Source organism: Pavona decussata, unplaced genomic scaffold, assembly GCF_977016875.1.
Source record: "Pavona decussata unplaced genomic scaffold, jaPavDecu1.1 SCAFFOLD_161, whole genome shotgun sequence".
NCBI classification, from domain to species: Eukaryota; Metazoa; Cnidaria; class Anthozoa; order Scleractinia; family Agariciidae; genus Pavona; species Pavona decussata.
In genome coordinates this window covers 651,831-676,561 of record NW_028145572.1, presented here as the reverse complement: position 1 = coordinate 676,561, position 24,731 = coordinate 651,831, and the positions used below count along the sequence as shown (strand labels likewise).

At 38.0% G+C, this 24,731-nt stretch overlaps 2 protein-coding genes across 2 annotated transcripts; one reads left to right on the top strand and one right to left on the bottom strand.

The window, feature by feature from the left end:
* Positions 1-2,350: 2,350 nt before the first annotated feature.
* LOC146464581 (cytoplasmic dynein 2 intermediate chain 2-like) lies at positions 2,351-12,287 on the bottom strand. The gene is made up of 17 exons (XM_085129127.1): positions 12,098-12,287; positions 11,400-11,484; positions 10,934-10,996; positions 10,131-10,212; positions 9,482-9,564; positions 9,307-9,359; positions 8,847-8,886; positions 8,398-8,472; positions 7,681-7,747; positions 7,440-7,534; positions 6,599-6,643; positions 5,960-6,113; positions 5,517-5,624; positions 4,981-5,135; positions 3,758-3,883; positions 3,542-3,624; positions 2,351-2,817 (listed from the first exon to the last, which is right to left on the bottom strand). Exons 1-17 carry the CDS (start codon positions 12,154-12,156, stop codon positions 2,685-2,687), a joined length of 1,506 nt encoding a protein of 501 aa, XP_084985253.1. The 5' UTR covers positions 12,157-12,287; the 3' UTR covers positions 2,351-2,684.
* Positions 12,288-12,325: 38 nt separating this feature from the next.
* Positions 12,326-22,641, top strand: LOC146464580 (protein FAM184A-like). The gene is made up of 12 exons (XM_085129126.1): positions 12,326-13,524; positions 14,870-15,051; positions 15,430-15,966; positions 16,560-16,681; positions 17,307-17,457; positions 18,018-18,230; positions 18,673-18,826; positions 19,304-19,431; positions 20,599-20,783; positions 21,333-21,479; positions 21,981-22,098; positions 22,214-22,641. Exons 1-12 carry the CDS (start codon positions 12,384-12,386, stop codon positions 22,493-22,495), a joined length of 3,360 nt encoding a protein of 1,119 aa, XP_084985252.1. The 5' UTR covers positions 12,326-12,383; the 3' UTR covers positions 22,496-22,641.
* Positions 22,642-24,731: the final 2,090 nt, after the last annotated feature.

Below are 24,731 nucleotides of genomic sequence, written 5' to 3'. Positions count from 1 at the left end.
TAGGAAACACGGTTTCATTCGCTAACATTTCTAATTACCGTTTTTTTCTTCATCTTCACTTGGCAATGTTAAATGCAGCTTAACCAATTGGAAGTTCGGAATGGTTTTCTCTTTCAGCCACCTGCATTGACTTGAAAAAGAATTGCAAAAAGACCCTGATTAAAAAGCCCAAGATGTGCGAGAAGAAAAAGTTTAAGGGCATGTGTGCTAGAACTTGCAAACAATGCACTCCGGTATTGATCCAACCGGTAAGCCATGCATACTGAAGAGATTTATAACTTGTAGTGTACTCTGCCGATCATTTGCCGACCGTTCTCGGCGGCCATTTTGGGGGAACGAAGCAATAGAATGATTTGATTTTCCTTAGGGAATAAATTTATTTTTATGCCAATATCTTTTATTGTTTGTCTTCTCCAACATGGCCTCCGTGAACGCACATTGTTGTTCTTAATGCCAAGGCATGTCAGCACGCAGTACTCGTTCGAGTCGCCCATCAAGGTTGCGTGTGGTCTCCCCTTCGTGTCTGCCCTCGTAGTTTTCCTCACACGTTCTGTTCGACTATGTCGGTTTCTTTCCTTCATTGGATAGTGACGAATTTTTAGGAGAGCTAGCAAACCAGTTAGGCTCCTAGATGTAGCTGTGATACACAGGTAAAAGAGGCGGGTAATGAAACATGAACTGGATATTCACCGGCGAGCCAACGGGGCTCAGCAACTAACGGGGCTTAACCCAATTTCAATCAATCAATCAATCAATCAATCAATCAATCAATCAATCAATCAATCAATCAATCGATCGATCGATCGATCGATCGATCGATCGATCCATCCATCCATCCATCCATCCATCCATCCATCCATCCATCCATCAATCAGTCAGTCAGTCAATCAAGCAATCAAGCAATCAAGCAATCAAGCAATCAATCAATCAATCAATCAATCAATCAATCAATCAATCAATCAATCAATCAATCAATCAATCAATCAATCAAAGTGTTAATGTATTTGGCGCAGAACACTTATTGGCGACACTTTTCAAATCGAATTGGAATTTAGAAGTGCTGGTTTTTAGGAGAGGGGAAAACCGGAGTACCCGGAGAAAAACCTCTCGGAGCAAGGACGAGCACCAACAACAAACTCAACCCACACCAGTTTCTCGGTGGTTTGAAGCAACAGAATATGTGACTGTTTGGCTATTACCCGAATGAATACTAATTCTTCTCTGTTTCCCCCGCCATTTATAAACCTTGCTGGACCGTGGAAAACACATGGGACAATGTACAGGAACCATGTACCTTCAAGTTGTTTAAGTTTACCGAGCTACTCACTTGAAGGCTCTGCAATTCACACTGTTATAACTAACAGGACGTCCTCATTTTCTCCTGATGACAAAACAATACGGTTGCCTTATCTGTATAAGAGATAGAATAGGGCCTCTTTTACATTTTCATCTGTTTATGGACTTGCATGTCAGCAAACTTGCGCACTTGAGACTCACCAATTACCGCGTTCTCCAAAACTCGCTCTCCCTTTTCCAAAATAGCGACTTGCTGGAGTTTTCAACTTGTCCTTTTCCTCGCTATACATTAAATGGCAGGTTACTGCAATCTCCACCTTCCATTAGCCAAGGTTACCTTCCCCTTCTATTAAGGTCGAGTTTTAAAGCATATTACACCATGCAAATAAAGACATCACTCTTTTGCAGAGATTCTGATGGCTTTAGGTGCTTCGAGGGGTTAGAAGAAAGCAGTTTGACAGCCGTGTCATTCAAACGTATCAGTCGTGGGAAATAATTGTGAATGATTCAAATAAACCGCTTTAAAAACCATGTGTTTGCTCGACTTTTTCATTTACTATAAATTCTCGCCACGACCTCCTCCTCCTCCTCCGGCCCGTCCCAGGTCTCGATGGCTGAGGCCGGACGAGCGACACTGGGACGAGAATGTATTAGATCCCAAATTGCCAATCAAGGCCCAGTTGTTCGAAGCATGGTTAGCGCTAACCATTGGTTAAGAGGTATTAAAACCTATAGGTTGTCATGGCATTTAACCCGAGTTAGCGCTAACCATGCTTCGAGCAACTGGGCCCAAATTGGCAAATAGTTAAGACAGCTAAAATGATGCAAATAGGTGAAATCCAGAGAAAATCGCTGGTTTGGGAACGTTTGAAATAGTTCAGGCATTTAACTAAAGGCACATTTCCTAGGGAAGCGCTCGCCACCGAAAAAAAAAAACGCTTTTGTTTAATATCAACGCAGTTTATTTTGAGACAAGACAAATATCTTCATCGCCTGAAGGAATACTCAATGGCATCCGTACAAAAACAGAGAAAAGTAAACAGTTCAAAACACACACAACAACCAAGTAAACCTTTATTTATGTTACTCCTCTACACCTGTGCATTCAAGCGAGTAACTAATTTACATTTCCTAAATTTGGAATAATTTTCTCCTCCGTTTACAATGCGCCTTGAATCACAAACTTGAAAATCCCGCGAAAGCTAAGGTGAATTTTATTACAGAGGACATTCATTTTGCGGTGTCAGAAGTTGTAATCGTGTTACACAGGGCGCGGACAATTTAAACGAGACAATTCGCGTTACCGCAACAAAATGTTGCGTTAAAAGATGTCCGCTCTCTGTTGCGACAAAAACTGTCCCGTGTGAAATAAGGCTGCAGTGAGCTGTTTATTCTGTCTGTGCGTCATTTGCTATCACAGCCAAGAATTCCTCCTCGCGAGCAGACTGGTTTGTTAAGTCATCGCTAAGTCGCCATATTCTAATTCGACCCTGGGAATCACCGGTGGCAACTAACTGACGTCTGGAAGAGAAAAACAGAAACAAACAAAACTGGTGGAAAATGAATTTTGTCCTTAGAGAACTGTTGATAACAAGTTTGTTTGAAGAGGACCCACCTTGTCTGGGGTAGGGGAGTCATTGAAGACACCAACAAAATTTTATTGGCTTTAAAATTTGAGTTGGCACAGAAATATTTAGGTAGCAAGAGTGAGCATTGGTACAGGTAGATAAACAAGTGAATACCCTGGTAAGTTTTTGCTGGATAGAGGGGTGGCTATGCAATAAAGACACCATCTTTTGAGGTTGAGGAAGGAGGGGGGAGGGGGGTGCAGGCAAAGACCACCATTTATTTTGTGGTTTGGTGAATTGTTCGAGAATGGTAGTTTTGAACGGCTATTAAGTATTAAGTACAGAAAAGTTAAGTTATTAAAAGTTCACGCGTAGTTTGAACAATTACGGGATAGAAAGCAAACGCGAAACCGCGGTTTTTGCGACTAAGTGTAGTATGACCACCTTAATAGTATGGCCACTTCAATAGTTAACCTCTCGGACAGTCGATTATCCAATCAGAATTTAAGAATAGCTACCAGGAAGCCAACTAAGTTCACTTGGGGACGCACCATTAATTATATTTCTGAGGGGGAGGGATGAGTAATAGCCTAATTTTCAGTGCAATCATTAGCGCGTCTTTTTAACCGCACGACGTTGCTGCGTTAAAAATCGCTGTGCCAGTCGAGAGAAATTACCTTTGAAGGTTGTACTCCAGTGAATATACAGGCGATTTGTTGTTTGTGACTTCCAACGTGACGACTGGGTTGATGCGGTTAGTCTGCAAAACAAAGATTTCTCACTATGTCAATAAAGTGCTCTTTTGAAACGCAAATCTCGGTTGACCGCCATTTAAACTCTCGTTCAAATGTCACTGCGAATGCAGGCTTGAGCCAATAAGAATTTAAACTCACCTTCAAATCATAAATAAGTATTCGCCCGTCAGCTGTAGCCACGGAAAACACCAAAGGCCGCGACGGAGACCAACGGACTCTGAACAGGTACCCTGCCCCAGGCTCCACTGAGAAAAGCGGCTTGGACTGTGATAATAACAAAACACGTGGTTACACAGTACGCGTATCTGATACGAGGGCTCTTCAATAGAAATATGAAGAGGGTAGAAGAAACGTTTGCGGAACAACTTGAAGAACTTCTAAATAAGTCTTCCTACTTAGTACTACAGTCGACTCCCGATAACTCGAACCCTCGCTAACTCGAACCAATTTTCCTTTCCTTTCAGGTCATTTTCTATATAATTTTACGCTCGATAACTCGAACTCGCGGGAGTCGATTGTAGTATTCCTCAGTGCCGGAGCGTTCAAACATTTCCTTGATATGTCGCGGTGTAGGTGTCCCTTATTCGTGTCTGCCCTTGCCACCTTAATTAATCGCTATATTTTGCTATCCAGCCATTTGTCATTACTTTGTATTGAGCTATATTTCAATTTCCCTGTGAGGGCGCCTTCTTTCTACTTTTGACAATAAACTTGCTAAAAAAGAGGCACAAGGCCGACATATTAACCATGAGTTTGGTAAATGGAAAGATAGCAATCACTTGTTCATTAACAGGCGGTAAATTGATCATTTCATCTCCTTCGCCAGTTGCGACTATATCTGTTACCCCTACCCAATTTTCTTGGGTATACCCCTCCCCCCCCCCCCCCCCCGGGATCTGTTGCTTCAGGGCTGAAAAAAGGCCCAAAAACCGAATGCAGTCGCAGGAAAAATTGGTCTTAGACAAACCTAATCATACTCTGACTAGACTGTGAGCAGTCGTACTTTTTTCGTCAAATCGCACGCGCAAAATGAACGTGAAATTATGCAAATTAGAAAAGCGAACGAGGAGGGATTGGCGAGAGGGGGGAAAAAGTACTCGCGGCTCACTAGATCCATCGCGCGCGTCTCTGCGCGCGCTATCGAGCTTAGGAGAAGAAACAGACCGCTCAGTCTATACTCTGACTGCCTGATTGTTTTCCTCTCTTGTCAAGCGGTCCGACAAAACGCCACAAACATGAAAAAATGATCTGGAAAGTAGGGTACTTGCGTCATAACCCCCCGTTTTGTGCGGCTCAAAGTCTGGAACCTTTTTTTTCTCAGGACGCAACCTTGAAAGTTACACAAACACCAAGTGCCAAACCTGCAACATGGAGTACAATCTAACGGAAGCATCTGTTCCACAGGTAAGGAAGAGGTTTCTGTGATATGGTGAACAGTCGACAGAAAACACGGGGCCAAAATGAGGAGAGAAGGCGAACGTCACTGGAGAACGCAACGGAATTGAACTGTGAGTGTCTGAAAAGGGAAACGAAATAAATCATCACCGGGTGAAAAAAATATGTAATGCCTGTGTCACTCACTAAATAATACACCATTCTCATTCACCAGGCTTAAAATATACCATCACATTTATTCCACTGCGCATATACAACACATTGACATTCAAATCCTAGCAGTATGCAGGATGTTTGTCCCATGAACCTAGTTCAATGGCCTTAACTTCCACAAGTCGCCTGTAGCTCAGTGGTAGAGCACCCGAACTAGTAATCAGAAGGTCTTAGGTTCGACTCCTAATAGGAGCACTCAGATATCCTTTTTCCGTGTATACCTGTGTCACTCACTGAATAATACATCATTGTCACAAATTATTTTATGAAAAGTGTGAGAGGTAATTACTTGACAGTGGAGGCCCTCTTGAAGTCATGGAACATTTGAACACGCCTCCAGCCTCTGATCCAAGGACAAAAAGACTACGATCTTCATGGGAAAATGACATGCTGGTAACTGAAAATGAGGTAAAAACAAGTCGAATGATTAAAGAATGAAGAGAGCAAGGCAGGAGAAAACTTACAGCACCATATTTTGAAATTACACAAACAGTGCTTCATAATATTTCAAATTTCATAATTTTCATCCTTTTGACAATTTATTCTGACTCTTTAATAAAAAAAAGCCAAAAAATGTGGAGTAAATTAACCCTTCAGTTACCTCGTGCATGATTTTATTTTAGTGGTAAGGAATTGGTGATTATTTTAGTTTTTTACGACACCAAGTCATTGCATGCTTGAGCGAATTTGCTTAGTCAAGCAAATACGGCATTTGTTAATTGCAGTATTTACCTCCCATTTCCGCATCACCCCGAGCTTTGCTCAAGCGCATGCTCCGAGGAACACTCTCCGTATGTAAAATAAAACCGCTGACCAGTTTGAGGTCATGTGACCCGGGTGTCATTTGCCAGACGAGCACCTTGCCATCTCCACTGATGCTTAGAACCTGACAACAAATACCAAAGTTTGTGAATCAGATTCATCATCATTTAAACTTTACGGTACACTTAATGACCAGCTCCTCCCTCTGTTAGGCAAATGCCATGTGCAACTTCTTGTGGTCAACCGCTTGTGATTGTGATTTCAATAACGTATGAATACTAAGACTCCTCTTGTGCTGGATCTTTTTATGATTTATAAGGAGGCTTGTGCATGTCCTTGTGACCTTCATAGCTGTACTGGCTGAAGCATCTGCTCTAGCCTCTGGGGTGGTGGTGGTGGTGTGTGTGTGTGGGAGGGGGGGAAGGGGGGTCATATTAAAACAGGGGGGGGGGCTTACTAGGGAACAGGGGTGTAATAGAGGAGGGACAGGAGCTTAATTATGGCAATGCAAAATATAATCACTTATTGTTGTTTAAGCATCAGAGTCTGCGTCATGCTTTTAAAAGTGTACTTAGCATGTTAAACTGTAGATTCATGTTTTTCCTCTACCTGATACTTGTTGGCCTTAGAGCTGGCATCCAAAGTCCATAACACCTAAAATGAAAATACATTAAGGACAGTGCCTACTAATAAAGAAGTATTTTGGTGCAGTTTATGACTATGCGGGAAAAGCAGATCTTAGCCAGGGTTATTGGAATCCAAAAAGAAAATTGGGGGTAACCACAGATTTTTCAGAGATAATTAAGCAACAATAATTACAAAAAAAAAAAAAAACAGTAAAATACAAAGCAATGAATGGCATTTTTTTCCATTTTGAACCTTTATTGTCTCTGAAAAATGCATGATTACCCCCAATTTTCTTTTTGGATACCAAGAGCACTTTCTAAGTTCTGCTTTCTCCGCATAGATTTAAACTGTGCAAAAATATCCCCGTATTAGTAGGCACTACCTATAGGAAACCCGAGTATCTCAAGATGCGCAGAACGTATGTGTAGTAACAAAAGTAGGAACTGTCCCTAAATACACTAAATGCAAAAGGTACGAAAAATAATTTGAGTGATATATTATTTTAATTTCAAACAATGTTTGTAAACTTTTTCCGGTAAGGTTGTGTTTTATCACTATTCCCAGGTTTCCTCTAGTTGACGATTTTCTTTAATTTCATCACTCGTCTGCTTGACAATGTTGTAACACTGTTAGGAGAAGTTAATGTTGATCACCAAGTATCTGGTGGTTCACAAAGACGATATGCTTTTGTTGATGAATAACATGTTTGCTTCATCATGATAATATGTCCTTGCAGTTGATTTTCTTTCTTCTCTCCACCTTTCTCTTTGATGTCTAAATATTTGTGAAAGGAGTCATCAAAGCATTTATTTGTTGTAGTCACCTTGGCAACTGGTTCGCGGTGTGAATCAGATCCCATCCCAGATGTAGCTATAAGAGTTTCGTCTTCTCTTCCCAGGTCCCAAACTTGTACCTCACCTGAAAAACAATGATCAACTCAAATTAAAACTCTTCAGTTGAGTTCATGGTACATTCACTGTATATGATAAAAAATAATTTACTAGAAAACTGCAATTAAAGTTCAATGATTAAAGGCACATCAATATTATTTATTTATTAATTACCATTAAATGTTCCTCCAGCAATCACTGCAGGTAGTTTTGGATGAAATGTGATACACATCAAACAACTCTGAAAAACAAAATGTTTCAATAATAACACTAAATAAATATAAATTTAAATTCAGCACAACCATTGAGCACACGATTGAAATGCCAAAAAAAATTTAAGCTAGGGTACAAATTTTGTAGATGTTTAATAGACTAATATTAAATGAACATGACTATATGAAACATATATTTAAACTGTGGGTGACAGATGAAATAGAAGAAAGACGTGAAGAGAAAGCCTAAAATAAATCAGGCTTGAACAGGATTCGAACCCATGACCTCTGTGATGCCGATGCACTGTGCTCTGCCAACTGAACTATAAAGCTATTAAACAGGTCTGTTCAGGAGCTCAACTGAATAAACTAGCAGAATATCCTCCTAAGTGCAATTTGGGTTAAATTTTTGGGTGCATTGAAGTACTACTTGAATTTGGTCTTCAATTTTAATTAATAATACCCAGAGAACATTGCCTAGTTTTTTTGCTGGTTTAATTTTAGGTAGTTTGGTTGGGAAGGGGTTCATGTTAGGACAAGGCTACCACTGGTTAAATTCCCCCCCCCCCCCCCCCCCCAGTATGGCCTGTAACTCATCAACTTTGCTCTCAGTTGATTCTCTTCCTATCTCTACTTCCTGACGATGATGACCACAAATGCCCTTCAAGTAGGTACTTACAGATAAGTCAATACTAGCATCTGGTTTATTTGGATCAATTGTCCTTCTGTCAATGTTCCATGTACAAAGTGCAGACTGTGAAAGCAACAGAAAGAAATGAACAGATGGACAATATGATTATTTACCTTTTATAGCAATTTGCCAGTGGAATAACAAAGGAGGATTTTTCCATATACTTCACATAAAGTACAGAAACATTCACGTATACTACTGGGGCAAAGAATCTCCCTGATAATTAAAGAGCTAGCAAATGACTGGTATTACTATAATTTTTACAAAAGTAACAAAATATACATGCAATATTAAGGAAAACCTGGTTAATGGTACTGGGATGATATTAAAATTGCTCTTTTAAAAACCACCACATGATCTTGACCATAGTTAATAAACTTGGATTGAGGTCTCCAAGGTTTTAAAAGTGCAATCACTTAAACTACCAATAATATTACCTTGTGAGTACACCAGTCTTCATGGTCAAATCTTCCGTATCTGTCATCGTTAAGTTAAAACAACTCAGCCACGTCAATGATAATGACAATGACAGTGGTCAATGGTGGTGATTATAATGGGAATATTAATGTAGTACTGAGTCCCACAGCACCTTAAATAAACTGAACAGAACTTAAAATCAATCAAAAAAAATAAAAAAAAATGAAAATGCTGTACAGAGTACATGTATTGCAAAAATCTTAAGTACAATGCTTGCGTGAAAAGTCCCATGTCCCTTTGTGAGATGACTGCATGGCCAAACTCATCACAAACTCATCACCTACAACTTCTGTCATGCAATATTTATATCACCCACAGATAACCAGGTGTCAGTTATAGAGTCATTTAAATTTTGTTCTAAAAAGTGGCATTTAATATTACGTAAAGTAAATAAGAAATTTACGTGTAGTTCAAGGATACGAAGCTGCAATAACGGAACCGGTAGAATTCCATGACAAGCCAGTAACTTGCAGCTGAAAAAATATGCAATTTTAAAACAATATTTATTACTTAGTTTTGAGCAATGCTGTATGACGGTTTAATTAATAGAACATAAAATTTAGTCTCTTTTAAATTTATAAATAATACACCTTACCTCTTCCTCTACCAAATCTGCATTTGCTAAGGTGTGAACACAAGAAACTGAACTGGCCGACTCATCAAGGCTGACTTCAAAACCTAAAAGAGAGCAGCAACATGTCTGACAGCCTGTTCTTCTAAGTTCAGTCACTGTCATGTGTCTTGTTGTTACTTTCTTGGGATTTTGTTAATTATCAATAATATTATTGATGACACCAGTACCATATATATCCACAGGCAATCTGCTGTTAAAAACCAAGTTGACCTCAGACACATTTTCCCTTAATACAAGGGGAACTTTAAGTCAGGGAAGGGGTCAAAAGTTGTTGAGTGTCTGCACAGAGACATTTGAATTATAATCAGTTACAGTAAACTGTATGTTTTTTAAGTACATGTACATGTGTGATGATGCAGTGGGAAGGGGGTGGGGGTTGAGGTGGGGCATGAGGGTGAGGAGTAAGGGGGTCTTAGATCCCACTCCTCCCTCCCCAGCGTGCCAATCTTTCTGAACCAGTCTGTTTGATCCTTTTTCTGGCATATCTCTTCATCAACACCTGCTAGTGGGTTTTGGTTATCCCTTGATTTCAAGGTAAGAATTGAAAACTGGAACAAATTGTTAAAATGGGGCTGAATGTCTAGCAGACCAGCTGATTCTTTGTTCTTACCATCAAATGCATGACTTGTTGTGTTTAATTGAAGCTGACGACTAAAGTCAGGATACACTCTTAGGACAAAATTTACAAGATTCTGTTAAAAAAAATAAGATTGCAAGTAAGTTCCTTTCAACACAGCTGAAGATCAATAGTCTCCACAACTACAGGGAACAATGATCAATGTGGAGCTAGCAGCGCACTGCTACATACCAGAACGTCACTGCCTCCATGACATTTTTCATCAGTTTTTGGCAACTTTTCCAAAATATTTTAGCCAGCTTTCGGATTGCTTCTCTTTTAATATTTTACCTATTTATTCCATGGATTGTGGACTGGAGTCACCGGCATTTGACAAGCCAGCCCTGGGTCATAAAGTTATTAAAACGTCATTGGCCAGGTAAAACAGAAGCCGCCAGAAAGGTGTGAAAAAAAAGTTGCCAAGAACAACAACAACAACAACAACAACAACAACAACAAAAAGTTTTTCTTGAAAGCCTTATTAACCAAAGCCTTTGTCAAAATTATGTCATAGTTTGGCACCATAACTTGAGATAACAAATTTTGTATTTCCTCAATGCTTGATTAAATTGTTAAAACCAAAGTGTACAACATCTGGAGCTTAAAGAAGAACATATCTAAACTAATCCTGGGAATATATTGAAGAAAAAGAAAATTACGTATACATTGTTAACTAACATTTATATTGCAAAAAACAGATGAAAAGTCATGTCAACACAAAGTATAATAAAAATAAATAATTGTCAGTACAAAATTATTTACTAAAGTTAGCATCAGGTGAAAGAAAGTTTTCAAACCTGAGTCTCTTCTTCACAAACAAAGACAAGTTTTCTGCTCTCATCTTCTTCCTCTGTCTGAGCCTTACATTAAAAAAAATGTAACCAATATATCATATAATTTGCAAGGGAAATACCTTTTAACCTTGCCCTTTGGGCTAGTCTCCTTCGCAGCCGCTCGGGCCAGCGTGACTCTGGCCTGAGCGGCTGTGATGTCTGAGACTACCTTTGGGCCAGCTAGAACCATGACATACTAGTCAAAAGACCTTTGCCGGCCAATGGAAATGTTTAACCTGCCAGTTACAAAAACAGATAGTGCGACGTGTCAGTCAGGCAGAAGATAGAAATCCAATAAATATTTTATAACTGACTAATTTTACTCTGTATTTACTCTGTATAGTCTTAATGGTTAGAGCAGTGTGATTTATATAGAGTTGTATGTATGGTCTTCAGCAGTTAAATTAGACACATTTGTATGAATATTTACCTCTTGATCTACTCTGTGAATTGATTGTACGTCAGCTTCGTATGTAAGTATCTCACTGGTCTGGGCAACAGCATCTTTGACAGATCTGTAAAAATTGTGAGAGATACAATTCTTAATAACTACACAGGCAATTCCAGCATATATTGCAGGTGCAGTGATTCTTATATCAACGTAGTGGTAATGCATTGAACAGGAAATCTGGAGGTTGGTGGTTTATTATAAAGGCCTAGTCCAGCTGCTACAATTATTATATTTTTTGGAGGTGAGCCTTTGCTCCATATTGACTCTCTCCAGGTGAGTGAGGAAAGCTGTTGATGATTCTCTCCACCCAGGTGGGTACCAGTAACAGAATGTTGGGGATATTATTTATGACTAGCAGTAATCATAGATTATAGGGTGTCTGTGGCCTGTGCATTTGTGCGGTGATTCAAGGAATTGTCCAATTAAAAAAAAATAATGATAATGATAAATAAATAAATAAATAAATGCACAAATAATTGACGATGATAACATATTTAGTCCATAAAATATCCTGTGATTCCTGTGGGATATATATATTTTTATAAAAACAGGTTTTTCCCTTAACTATGACAAAGTGAGAACATTATATATTACTTAATTACTGACAAGTGTCAAAGCTTGAGCCAAAATAAGCATTTTTGTGTTCCCGCCAATTCTGTAATTATGATACACCTTACCTTTCAGTTTTCCACGATGAAGGAAATTCTACAGCCTCTTGCGATTCATCGTTAAACATAATATTATTGGGATATTCAGTTTATATTGTTCACCTCCAGATCCGATGAAGAAAGTAATATTTTCCGAACTTTCTGTGCACAAAAAAGGTAAATGTTTACTGCGATCCAATATGGCGACCAGTCTCTTTACCATATTTGGACATGACTAAAGACCTTATGTATTTATCATGGTAGCCATGGTAACTTCTCTTGACACAGAACTGGCAAAGCAAGTCAAATTTGCAAAATGGCGGCGAGCAAGACGGCTTCGAGTTTCCACAATATGCCGCATCGAAACGGCACTTATGTGGCAAGCCATGGGAGTAGCTCTAGCGCAGATGTTACACCAGACTTACATCTTAAGATGTCCAAGAAAATTGCTCAACTTACAAAGGTTATTTACGCGCTAAACACCAAAAACGATGAACATGAAAATGTTTTGGAAAACATGAAAGTCGCGCACGAAGAAGAAATGCAGAAACTGATTGCGGAGACCAAAGAAAAAATGAACTATTTTAAGACAAGGCTAGGTGCTGTTTCTGAGCAAAGGCAGAAGATTGATGTGCTGGAGACGCATTTAGCTAAAGAACGGCTGCAAAGGGAAGAAGCTTTGTCGGAATTTGAAAAGTTCAAACGGCGTCACGAAAATGAGGAAGCGAGGTTAAAATCAGAGTTTTCAGATAAGATTCTGGCAATGTCGAAGGAATTGTTGGCCGCGAAAAAGCAGTTCGAAGAGCGCTTGAAAGATTTTCAAGCTACAAGGAAAACGGTAGAGGACGACAGAGATAAAGCTGTGGAAGAATTATCAAGAAAACACCATGATGAAATGGACCAGTTGATGAAAGCTCATCGCGTACGGTATGATGAACTTGTGAAGGAAAAACAAAAACTTGAAAAAGAATTTGAACAAAAACTCGCTGTTGTACAGACGTCTGGCAACGTTGCTGCAGAGGAAAGACGGAAAATTGAATTAGAATACCAGGAAAAAATGGAAAAACTGAAGACGTTTTATGAAAAAGAGCTCGCTGCTTGGAAGGCACAACTAGAATCTTCGAAAGATTCTCAGTTCAAAGAATGGGAAACTCGAGAAAGAACTCTTCGATCTGAATTTATCAGGCAAGAAAGAGTCTTGAAGGACAGGATTTCCGAATTACTGAATCAACTAAGTGACGGAGAGCAGCAAATGTCAATTTTGAAAGTTCAGTTAAATGAGTTAGAATCAAAGCTCCAAGGGAAAGAAGGCGACTCCAGTAACCTAGCAAAACAACTTGAGGAGTCAAGACAAGAGGTCAATAAAGCTTTGAAGAGTTTGAGGGACACGGAAAATGATTTAACTGTATCCAAGAAACGATGCGAGGAACAAGAAACAGAAATTGCACGACAATCGAGTAAGTCTGTATATACAGCTTGTGTGTAAGCTTAAATATTGTGTACAGTACTTACCAACAACAAGCTAAATTAAATTATTATGATCATGATAAAGTTGACCTTTATAACAAGAGCATAATTTAACGTTTTTAAGATTATATCAGGGACTGAATGTCTCACATTTTATTTAAAAGAATATTTCTTCCTTTTTCAATAAACCCATAGAACTTGATATAATGAAATTACAAATTATTGTTAAGTAAAAATATATTCAGTTAGCTTATAAATCGTTGTTGCTATGACATCCATTGCATGGTGCATTTAGGGTAGGTTCTTGTTTGAAACTGAAAAATGTGCTTTTTTGGCCGATAACTAAGGTAATTGCATGGTAAAAACACAAAGACGTAATTCACTCAAAGCATTGTGACTATAATTCACTTTATTTAATTGTACAAAAAAGATGATTGAGTTTATTGTGTGGGTGATTTTTCAAAGTGACAGGTGTAATAGTAAATGGAGTCAAACTCAATGGGGGTGGAATAGTATTTCTTAATTTAAATTAATTTTCTTGTTATGTTCAGTCGTCTTAATACAACATCCATTAAATTACGTGGTGACATTGTATTTTCGTACAACAGACGTGTACAAATCTGCCTCTATTGATATTGCTATTGCTGGGCTCAAGGCAGCCAACTGTGAGTTCATTCATTTCAAACACATTTCACATTTCACGCACTGAAGCACCTCATGCTGATCACATATAATAACCACTCCACAGTAACTCCACAGTAACTCCACAAGTTCTTAGCTTTATCATACTCCTGTACTAATACTGTATAATAATATAATATTGCAGTTGCCGATTGTTGTCTTGGCTTTCTTTCTGGTGATATATTAGCCTTGGTCTGTGCCTATAATTTTTGTGTCTAAATAGCCCAGACACTGTTTAACAATTTCTACCTATTTACCTTATCTACACACCCACCTTCCTTCCTATCTACATGTACAGGTATATCTTCAGGCCTACCTACCAACCATACTTACTCATCCACCTTCCTTATTAACCTATCGACATACTCACCTACCATCCTATACACTGTATATGCTACCTTAAGCTACCAGTACCTACCAATGAACATGTCCTCACCTACCCTCCTACCAAGCTACCTACTCACCCGTACATGTACCTACTGATTCACTCACCTCCCGGTACCTTACGGACGGTGCCTACTTTTGTGACTGCGCATGTATTCTGCTCATCTGCGCAGTCATAAACCGTACAAAAATACTTTCTTATTAGTAGGCACCATTCTTAATTAAGGTAGCTACTATTTCCCTAACTAACAAAAAAGAAATTATTTGCAGTGCAAATCAGCAAGCTTGATGCTAGCAAGTTGTCACAAGAAACAACAATAAAGGATCTGAAAGCTAACATAACCAATCTGCAAAGTAAACTCAACAAGCTGGAGAAAGAACATGATGATTTAGGCAAGAAATTCAGCTCACACACAGTGCAAGCTGATTCTGAAGTCAAACGACTTCAACTGGTAAGTAAGGAATGTGTTTAGACTCATTAAAAAAGGCACAAGCTTTGCAAATATTAATTATTCCAGTTAGGATTAAAATCTAGGCCAAAATGTCCAAAGTTGATAAACAGCTACATCATTGACATGAACTCTTACTTCAGAGGTGAAAAAGTACGCGGTGCAAATGGTAAAAGTAGCCGGTGAATTGCATCGAGCGTTCTGTCCTTTTGAAAACCCAGGTGTAACGAACTGCAAAAATGAAGTTTCAAATACACTGTAATTTGCTATGTAAAATTAAATATTGTTTAGTAAATCAGTGAGATTCAGTATGACTAAGTCAAGCTGTGATGTTCCTTGACAAAGCTGATTGACAAAATAATGTTTTTCTTTTTTTGTTAGGAAATTGAGAAGCTTTCAAGAGAAAAGGCAGACTTGGAAGCAAAGTACAATGTTGAATTAAAAAGAGCCAGTGAACAGTCATCAAGCAAGGAATTGTCATTGAGAAAAGAACTAGAAGAAATTACAGCAAAGTTAAAAAGAGATCATCAGAAGGAACTACAGGATACGTTGACAAAGCTTGACAGAGAACACAATAGCCACATCAAGACTTTACAGGAAGAATTTCAAGGGAAACTGTCAGCAAAGGAGAGGGATCTTTTAGAAAAGTCAGAGCAAGAACTTGAGAGATTACGGGGGGAGAAAAATGAAGTTATTGCTCAGTTTGAGAGCCACTGCAGTGATTTGAAAAATAAGTTAGAGTCTTCTAAAGAAGAAGTTGAAAGGTTAGAGAAGGTGGTTCACGATAGTGAACAGGGACTTGGATCTGCTTCATCGCATATTGATAGTCTGAAGGAAGCACTTAGTCAAAACAAAGAAGAGTTACAGAAAACTAAGAATGACTTGAAGGAAGCTGAGTCAAAATATGCAAATGCAATGGTAAGTACTCTGAGCAGCTATTATACATGCCATTTTGCATTAAATAATATTATATCAAATTGAACTTGAAAAATGTACCAAATAATCTAAATAATTACTATTACGTTTTGTTATCTGTCTGTTTTTCACTCTAGCTTCCAACATCTTGTTTGTTTCGGTATAAAAAATTCAAATCAGTAGTGGTTTGAGATACTGGTCCAATTGAGATACACCAATTTTACAAATTGTACTGTTACAGGAGATTATTCTGGCCACTTTATTGGATAGAAGTTCTTATTATCAGATGGGTAAAATAATTATTAAAATGTAACTAAGCCATTTATGCCATTTTCCTTCCCGCTACTAATAAATAAAAGTTTTCCCCTCCCCCCTGTCCACCCCTTCTGGAAATTCGAATTTACTTTGAATTCATACTTTCCTTTAAAAACTTTGGTTTTTGAGATCTCCAACCCCCTCAGAATTTCGAATAACCTTAATTTTCTGTGGGGTTTTTGTAATTTTCTGGAACCATACATTATACCATTTTAACACCCTGGACCTGTGAAAAGTAGTTTGTCAGTTGGCTAGAGGGCATTAACTTTTCTATTTTTTAGGATGAAATATACAAACTTCAGGCACTCCATAACAAGAATCTGAAGGATGCGGAAGTAGACTTGAATGCTCGGCTGGAGTCGCTTACAAATGAGTTGGATACCAAATGGAGTGAGAAATTAAGGTGAACAATTTTCAGTTAACTGTGAAAACTAGAGAACTTTAATTTTTCTTGCTTCCTTAGAGTGTAGACTGAATCATGGGTAGACATTTATGAGAATGTCAATCTGTTGTGAAGACAATAAGGTGTAGGCAAACAATTATCCACTACATAACTATTTTGAGTTCTCCCAAATATCTGTGTTTCTATGAATCTTAAAATGATACTCCGTGGACAGAATGGTTTTTGAGGAAAATGTAATATTCATCTTGTCACAAGTGTAGAACAAAGAAAAAAAAATTGTCTCTCTTGAATCACTGACCTTTGTGACTATTATGTGGTGAGCTAGCTATTGATGAAGTAACTGTCAGAAAGTTTACTGTAGTTCCATAGTGTATATAATAGAAAGATGACATTCAACTAGTGGGAGTGTGCACTCTGATAAACTGGTTATTAAAATCCACACAGAGCATGGTTTGAGATAATTCAAATGTACAATGGTGTGTTTTATCTCTTTTTTTAACAGTGTACTTCAAATTTTTGTGCCTCATAGATCTTACACCTCACCTCTCCTCTTCATTGTCTGATACCAATGAGGCCTTTAAACCCTTAAATTCTTGAGATCTGATTATTATTGTGTTATTTTCAGGGATGAATGCAGCAAACTGCGTTCACAGCTTAATGAACAACACAGAGAAGAAAACAGAGTATCTTTAGAGGAATTAACAAAGATAAAAGACTCACAGAGAGATGAGCTCAGGGCAGAGCTTCAAAGTAAAATAGATGCTCTAAGGAAAACAGTAAGTACAGAACAGAAATACTTAATTGGCTCATCCATTTCCACAATGATAAATAATAAATAAATCTGTACTGCTCTGGATGTGACTCTCTTATTAAAAGAGTTAATGAAAAATACATATATAAGATGTACCTTTTAGTTAGGAGAATTTAGATACTCACATTGCAGGGAATGATTATTACCCAAGTCTTCTTTATTATTATACAGGTTAAGCACCTTGCAGTTGTTAAGAAATGCATTCTACAACACTCGAAGAAGTTTGTTAGTACCAACGTTAAAATTTTTTTAACACTTTGGCTTAACTTGCTAAATTAATTTATGACACTACCAGTCAAAGTTTAAGATCCCCCTCTAAAAAATATTTATTGGACACTTCTCTTGTTACATGTATTTATAAGATGGAGATGTGATTTTGTTTGTTAATGAACTTGAACGAAACTTTATGCCCCTCTCCACCAATAGCAATGATTGTTGAAGTTCAGCCAAGAGTTCATTGCAGTTATTAAAACATGATTGACAAAATAAGATAAAATATCAAAGAGCTGTTGTTCTCCATTTCAGATTTCTGAGACACGAAGTGATCTTGAAAAAGCAAACCGTAATGCAACAACAAAAGAGCTCGATCTGCAAAAAGAACTTGACATGCAACGGCGACACATGGAGGAAGAACTGGCTTCCTTGTCCCTGCAGCATAGCAAGCGTCTTGAAGAACTGATAGAACAACACTCTGGCGAGTTAAAGAAACTTGAACTGTTGAAAGATGAGGAAATTAAGGTATTTTTTAGATTTTACTGGAAAAAGTTGTTGCACTTTAATTATAGCAGTGTTTTAAGTTGACCAAACTTCACGAAGAAGTTTAAAGGAAGTCCTTGATTCTGTCTGTCATGTCCTTTGTAATGGTTGTATGTGCATGTATGTTTGATATGTAAAATCTCACTTTCAAATTTATTGAGCATATTTGTCAAGACAATTTTTTTTTGTGATTTCAATTTTGACAATCTAACATCCCAAGACAGTCTTGGAAAAATGCTGTTGAACTGAAGAATTTTTTTAGTATTTTTAAATGCAGTTGCTCAAGCTTAAGGGAATTTAAAAAAAAACCAGTGACACATGCAATAAGTTAAATTGTTGAGTGTATGATATGATGTTGTACAATCTTGCTTGATTATGGTCAACAAATATTAAATGCAGGAGGTTTTAATTTTGTCTCTTAAAGGAACGTGAAGAAACACTGCAGAAGAGTCACAGAGAGGAGCTAACATCACAGCTTCAAGTCAACAAACTAACAATAGATGCAGTTAAATCACAGGCTGAACAGAAAAGACAGAAGGACATAGAAGAACTGAATATCCAACATGAAGATGATCAAGGTTTGTTGATGTTTGAAATGTTTAAATATTTTTAGTTGATAGAGGTAATATTCCAGACTTTTCATCCCTCCCACCCCCCCCCCTTCCTTATAGGAGGGTATTGAAAGGTTCAAGGGGGAGGGGGGTCTCAAAAAATTCAAGTTTCAAAAGGCCAGTACGCAGCTCAATTGCAAGTTATACTAATAAGATTATGGACATTATAATTAAACTAATACATGCACATTGTAGTTTGGCACATATCTCTTCCGACACTTAATCTGGGTACCTGAGTGAGCTGTAATGTTAGGTAGTTTCACAGAGTCCCAGGGATAAATCCTGCAAGAGTTTAAGATCATGGGAAATTAGGTGTTTCATACTGTGTAAATTGGAGTAGAGTTTAGTATCAGTTTGACCATCAAACAAACCTCAATTACCTTTGATAGCGGTCAGAGTTGCCTGTTCAAAAGTAGTTCTTATTGTGTGGTCTCTTTTTGTCAGAAAATATGAGAAGTGAAATGCTGCGTGTCCAACAAGAAGAAATGCAAAAATTGCACCGAGAATTTGAGATTCAGCTGGCTTCTATGAAACTCCAGCTACAACGGACCAATGAGCAGCACTCTAGAGATGTAAGTAGCCAGTTACAATTAGGACTTTCAACTTTCTGAGAATTAGAGCATAAAGTACAGTGGAACCCCGTTAATACGACCACCTTCGGGCCGTGAAAATGTGGTTGTAATAATGGGGTGGTCGGATTAATGAGGTTGCAAAACTAAGGAAATGACTTTCAATTCGATCAGGGCACAAAAAAGTGGTCGTAATAACGAGGTGGTCGTAAGGCCGGGTTCCACTGCAATGAGAGCAGTCTTAAGGGTTAGAATTTTTAATCAGCCTTCCCCCATCCCCCCTTCCCCTCCTACACCTGAAGCAATAAAAAATTTGTATTGTCAATTGCACAAAATTGTTCCTCGTGTTCTGCAGTACAATAAATTGTATATTTTGGCTTTCATTGTTCTTTCTAGTATCTCCATTCTTCGTTCCAGGTTTTGGGACTTTATTTGATTCAATATTAATAATTTCAGAAAAGGATTTCAAATAAAACACCAAAAGCCAAAATGTACATGTAAATCCTCTTGGTGTGGATTACTTGGTGTATTTATTTATTATTTATTTATTTATTTAATTTATTTAATTCAATATTTATCCAGGGGCATCCAATTTAGCAGAGCTAGTTTAAATGGAGCCCTGACACAGCACAAGACAAAACACAAAACATTGAAACAAAAAAAAAAAGCAAATAAAAAACTAGACAAATAATTGAGTTATAAATGCAGCATGTACCGCGGGCGTTACTGCTTAAGATGGCACTTTAGTTTGGTTTTAAATTTACTGAACGCCTCTACCTGTCTAATGGTTCTCGGGATGGTGTTATAAGTTCGAGCACCGTTTATTCTGAAGCTCCCCTGATACTTAGCAGTTTTTGCGAAGGGAGGGCGCAACAAATCACGGCTTCTGGTGTAAAGCAATTTATGCCCCGTTTTTCCCAAAAGTTGAGGTGAGAGCCTTGAGGTATTAATAATTGATTTTCTACTTCACGAACCTTCCGTCTCTAAATATTTTCCCATCGTGCACCTTCACTCCTTTTCCATTTCACAGCTTTGTTTTGATCGCCGTTATTCCTGTTTCTTATCTCTGTCACTCTGCCTTGTGGCCCTTTTATCCTGAGGTTCCCTCCCCACCCCAACCCACTCTAACTGATGCGGTTAATCCAGACTTGTTTACTGTTGTGTCCACAGGAGACTGAGCATCAGAATGAAATAGAAGATTTAAAGCGAGAAATAGAAGAGAGACAATGCCAGATTAATGAACTGGATGGGGAGATCAGCCATGTTAGAAACAATGTTGGAGAACTACAGTGTGAATTACAGTCCAAAGGACAGGAGATACTCAATGTTAGAAGAGAGGCCAACTCACAAATCAGGTGAAAATCATTGCATGAGTTAACCACCATAAATGAACGTGTACTGTTTTTGTTCAAATTAGCGCCCACCCCCTTGGCCAAAGTACAAAATGTAGCAAATAAGCACCCTCCTCCCCTTGCCCCCACTTTCCTAAATAGCAAGGATACCACAGGGATATCATGTTTCTATTGTCACTTTAAAAATCTTTTAAAGATCAAATACACCACCATCAATATAAGAGAAGAGTTTCTTGACTCCTTAAGTCACTTTCAGTCATTTCTATCTTTGTATGCTTGTGTTTACATGGATGAACATTTAGCCAAAATAAAATTCCAGTAAGTTGAAACTCTGTAGCAACCCGTTCAATTAAGCACCCTTCTTTGAATAAGCACACTTTTACCCCCTTTTGGGATTGGCCAAAATTTTAAATGAGGGCCTTGGTGCTTATTTGAGGAAATATAACTTATCTTCAACTCACATGCCAGTCTTACATCTGTACGTTTTGGTCTGTGTGATTTGTAAAGAAATTACTAACCTTCTTTGCAAATGTCTTTAATATTCATTTACAGGAAGCGCGAAGAAGATCTGGCCAAGGCACACCAAAAGGAAGTGGATTCCATGGTTGCAGATCATCTTCGTGAGACACAGAGCTTGCTTTCAGAGTTTAATAGATCCAAAGAACTCCTAAGTGACAAGATTTCTGCTTTACAATTAATGTAAGTTGACAATAGATGTGTGTGATTCTCAGTGGAGACATAGGTAACAGTTTTAAACTCTTTTTCGCAATGCTGAGATCAAGCCATAATTCCAAAGGGTATTTACGTAATCTTATGGACAGCCAGCATTTTGAAGAACAACCTCCAGGGCCTGGAACTTGTTCAAAGAGCAGATAATTTATCCAGCGGATAAATTGCTTTCTAGCGAATAAAATGTACCCAATGAATACATTTTATCTCAGTGCTGGATAGCGACTTATTCTCTGGATTAAGTTATCCACTCTTTGAACAACTGGGACCAGGAGGCTAGGGCCACTTCCCAAATGGTTAAAAAGGTCCTTGAGATACCTGGCTTGGGTGTGGAACATATAATGTTCCTGGCATGTAAACATTGGAGTTGTGACAACAATGGTGCTTCATGGTGCCGTTTCATTGTTGTCACGTGAGTCAAAAGAGGCCATATTTGGATTTTTGGTTTAAATGACTTATTTTATCTTACAGGCTGGAAGAGGCTGAAGAGAAATACAGAAGTCGACAGTCACGCCCGGAGGACTTAGAAATTATTGAACAGCTCAAGAGGGCATTGGCTGAGAGGGAACTGGACATGAAAAAGCTAGTGGTAAGTGGAGTCTAGAGTAGTTTTATTCAGCAACAAACACAGAAAACCTTCCATGAGAGGGGTATTGGATATTTCTCTGAAACAACTCAATTTATTGTTGTCTTGTTTCTTTTAGGACGAGAAGAGGTATTTCCAGATGGAGTTGCTGAACAGGGAAACCAACTTCAACAAGGTTTTCAAAGCAGCACCAAATATTGGAGTAATAAACCCACTGCAGGCAAAAACCAAACCTGGAAAGGAAGGGTTAAGGCAGACTACATCACTTGTGATGAACTCTTCCAGGCTGGATCCAATACCAAACATGCCAGTACACGAGAAAAGACTCAATAACAGTCGACCATTGCCACCTACACCGCCTAAAGATCCCCCACCACATAGAAAAACTACTGTCTATTAGTTTTGCATGTTAACGCTTAAATTTTAACAGTAGGGACCATGTACATTTCTCACTATATTTAGATTTTCAACATGATTATTTTCTTTTAACATACATAATATTATAAAATATAACATGCATACATTTCAGACTTAAATATCAGTCACTTTTCAGCTGAAATGTTCAAATGGCTTTAAAGCCATTACGGCACGAATAAAGGTTTCTGGTGACAAACGTAATGCATGCATTTTTGGCTGTATTTGAAGACACCTCTGATGGCAGATAAAGATTTGTCAAAAGACCTTTTTTTATTGTAAAGATAATTTAATGTAGTTGTCTACTACAAACTGGTATAGTGTTGGGTAAATTCAATTATTATCCAGTTATATACTTACTCTGAATGTACATACTCTTATCCTAATATACTATGTAGCCATAAGACCCAAATATATTACAGTTTACTAGCAAAATAGTTTTAAAAAAGTTGTATATAGTGTATAGCTTATAGAAAATGATTGTAAATACCGGATTCCACACAAGTCAGTTTAGCACCTAGTTTTTACCAAGTGCTGTATGATAAGCCTGGGTAATAAAAACTATACTGCTAAAGAAAAATAAAACCTACTTTTGTTGTTCAGCACTGACAATTTTTTTCATCATCTCCCCTCATATTGGGAAAAAAAAATGTGTCTAATTTTCTTCAACAATTTCCAAGCTTTAGAGCTTGTCTCCATAGGTTTTTTAATTTTAATCCGTTGCAGGGCAGGTGTTAGAGGGAAGAGACAAGCACAAAACACCATCAGGCTCTTTCCGTGTGCTTTGCATAATTATCCCCTGTTGTGTGACATGTCTTCTTGTATCATATCATACTAAATTGTACAACTTCTTTCAATGTGTAGTTCCAGAAAAAATCCATACCCACCCCATGGAAGGTCATTGGAAATTCCAAGGGGGAAGGGAGTCAAAATTTTAGAAGCAAAATATGAAGCTAAACTGGATTTTCCTGGGGGGGGGGGGGGGGGGATGGGGGGTGCAAAACAAAAAACTTTACTCCATGGGGGGAGTATGGAAATTTTCTGGAACTGCACAAATAGAGAAAGTCTGAACGCACTTGAACCAGTGTCATTTTGGAAAATTAAATACTTGTCATCCTTTTACTAAAAGTTTTCATAAGAATGGTGTAGTCTGTGGCAAAAACATGTCCTCAAAACACAGGTGATTTTTTTTTTTTTTGGAATTGCAAAAGGGCTTAGCTATCATCATTCAAAACAACTGCATCAAGTCTGTTGCTCACAAAGTAAAATGGAGCTTAAAAACGTGGAAGTCAAATCTCATGTTTGTAGTTGTAGTGTATTCACATTAGATTCCAAGGGCCAGTTATTTAAACAGAGTCTAACTTTGGTCCCGGCTTAAGACAATCGGTGGGCCTCCAAATCAGACTGTTTATTAGTGGTTCAGTCCCCCTCCTACTTCCACAAGAAATACACATGTACACAATAAAAATATAAATCAAAATACCACTTTCCCTAAACCAAGAAGAAGAAGAAGAAAAAAAATTGGAACTTAGGGATGAGATATTTTATTTATTAACTTTCTCCCATACCTTTTGTGAACTAAAGTTAGTTTACACAGACAAGTTTGGATGTGTTTGAAAGCGATACCGTAGAATTCCCCCCCCGCCCCAAAAAAAGGGACGTTAATTTTTTATCTTGCGATCAGTGAACTCCGAATGTAGCGGCCCTTCAAAAATGACAGCTCAACAACAATAAAATGGTTAATGCCATATTGTATTTGATGTAACATTTTAAGTAGTACTTTTTTGACTCTAAAATACCATTCTACGAATAAATTGTGACCATTTTGATGGACTAACAATGCGGTTAAAGTATTAAGCATAACAAGTAACTCGAACACAAAAAATTTCTGCTAGTCTTTCTTACAGTGAAAATCACCAATATAATAGGCTTGTGCCCTCAAATGTAATTACTGTTCTACCATGTATCAACATTGTAACAGATAATGTAGAGTGGCCTTCCAAATTTAAAGAAGTCACTGAAGAGAAACCCTCTGTTCTCAAGCGAAATGCGGATGGCCTCTGTATAGGACTAAACAACGTGCAGAATCATTACTTTGTGATGAATAGAAATGTACACTATTTCACCCATAGTTCTAAAAAATTAAATGTGGTAGCATGTATCTACTAAGGCTTTTAGGAAATTAATTTCTGATCAAAACTTGCAATAAGGTTAACCTCCAC

Excerpts from the sequence above, each read along its gene's own strand:
- LOC146464581 (XM_085129127.1), bottom strand. The coding sequence starts at position 12,156 with ATGTTTAACGATGAATCGCAAGAGGCTGTAGAATTTCCTTCATCGTGG. Across the intron at positions 8,473-8,846 it reads AAGACTGGTGTACTCACAAG|TCTGCACTTTGTACATGGAA; the intron begins GTAATATTATTG and ends TTGCTTTCACAG. Across the intron at positions 7,535-7,680 it reads TGCTGGAGGAACATTTAATG|GTGAGGTACAAGTTTGGGAC; the intron begins GTAATTAATAAA and ends ATTGTTTTTCAG.
- LOC146464580 (XM_085129126.1), top strand. The coding sequence starts at position 12,384 with ATGGCGGCGAGCAAGACGGCTTCGAGTTTCCACAATATGCCGCATCGA. Across the intron at positions 19,432-20,598 it reads ATGAGCAGCACTCTAGAGAT|GAGACTGAGCATCAGAATGA; the intron begins GTAAGTAGCCAG and ends TTGTGTCCACAG. Across the intron at positions 20,784-21,332 it reads GAGGCCAACTCACAAATCAG|GAAGCGCGAAGAAGATCTGG; the intron begins GTGAAAATCATT and ends ATTCATTTACAG.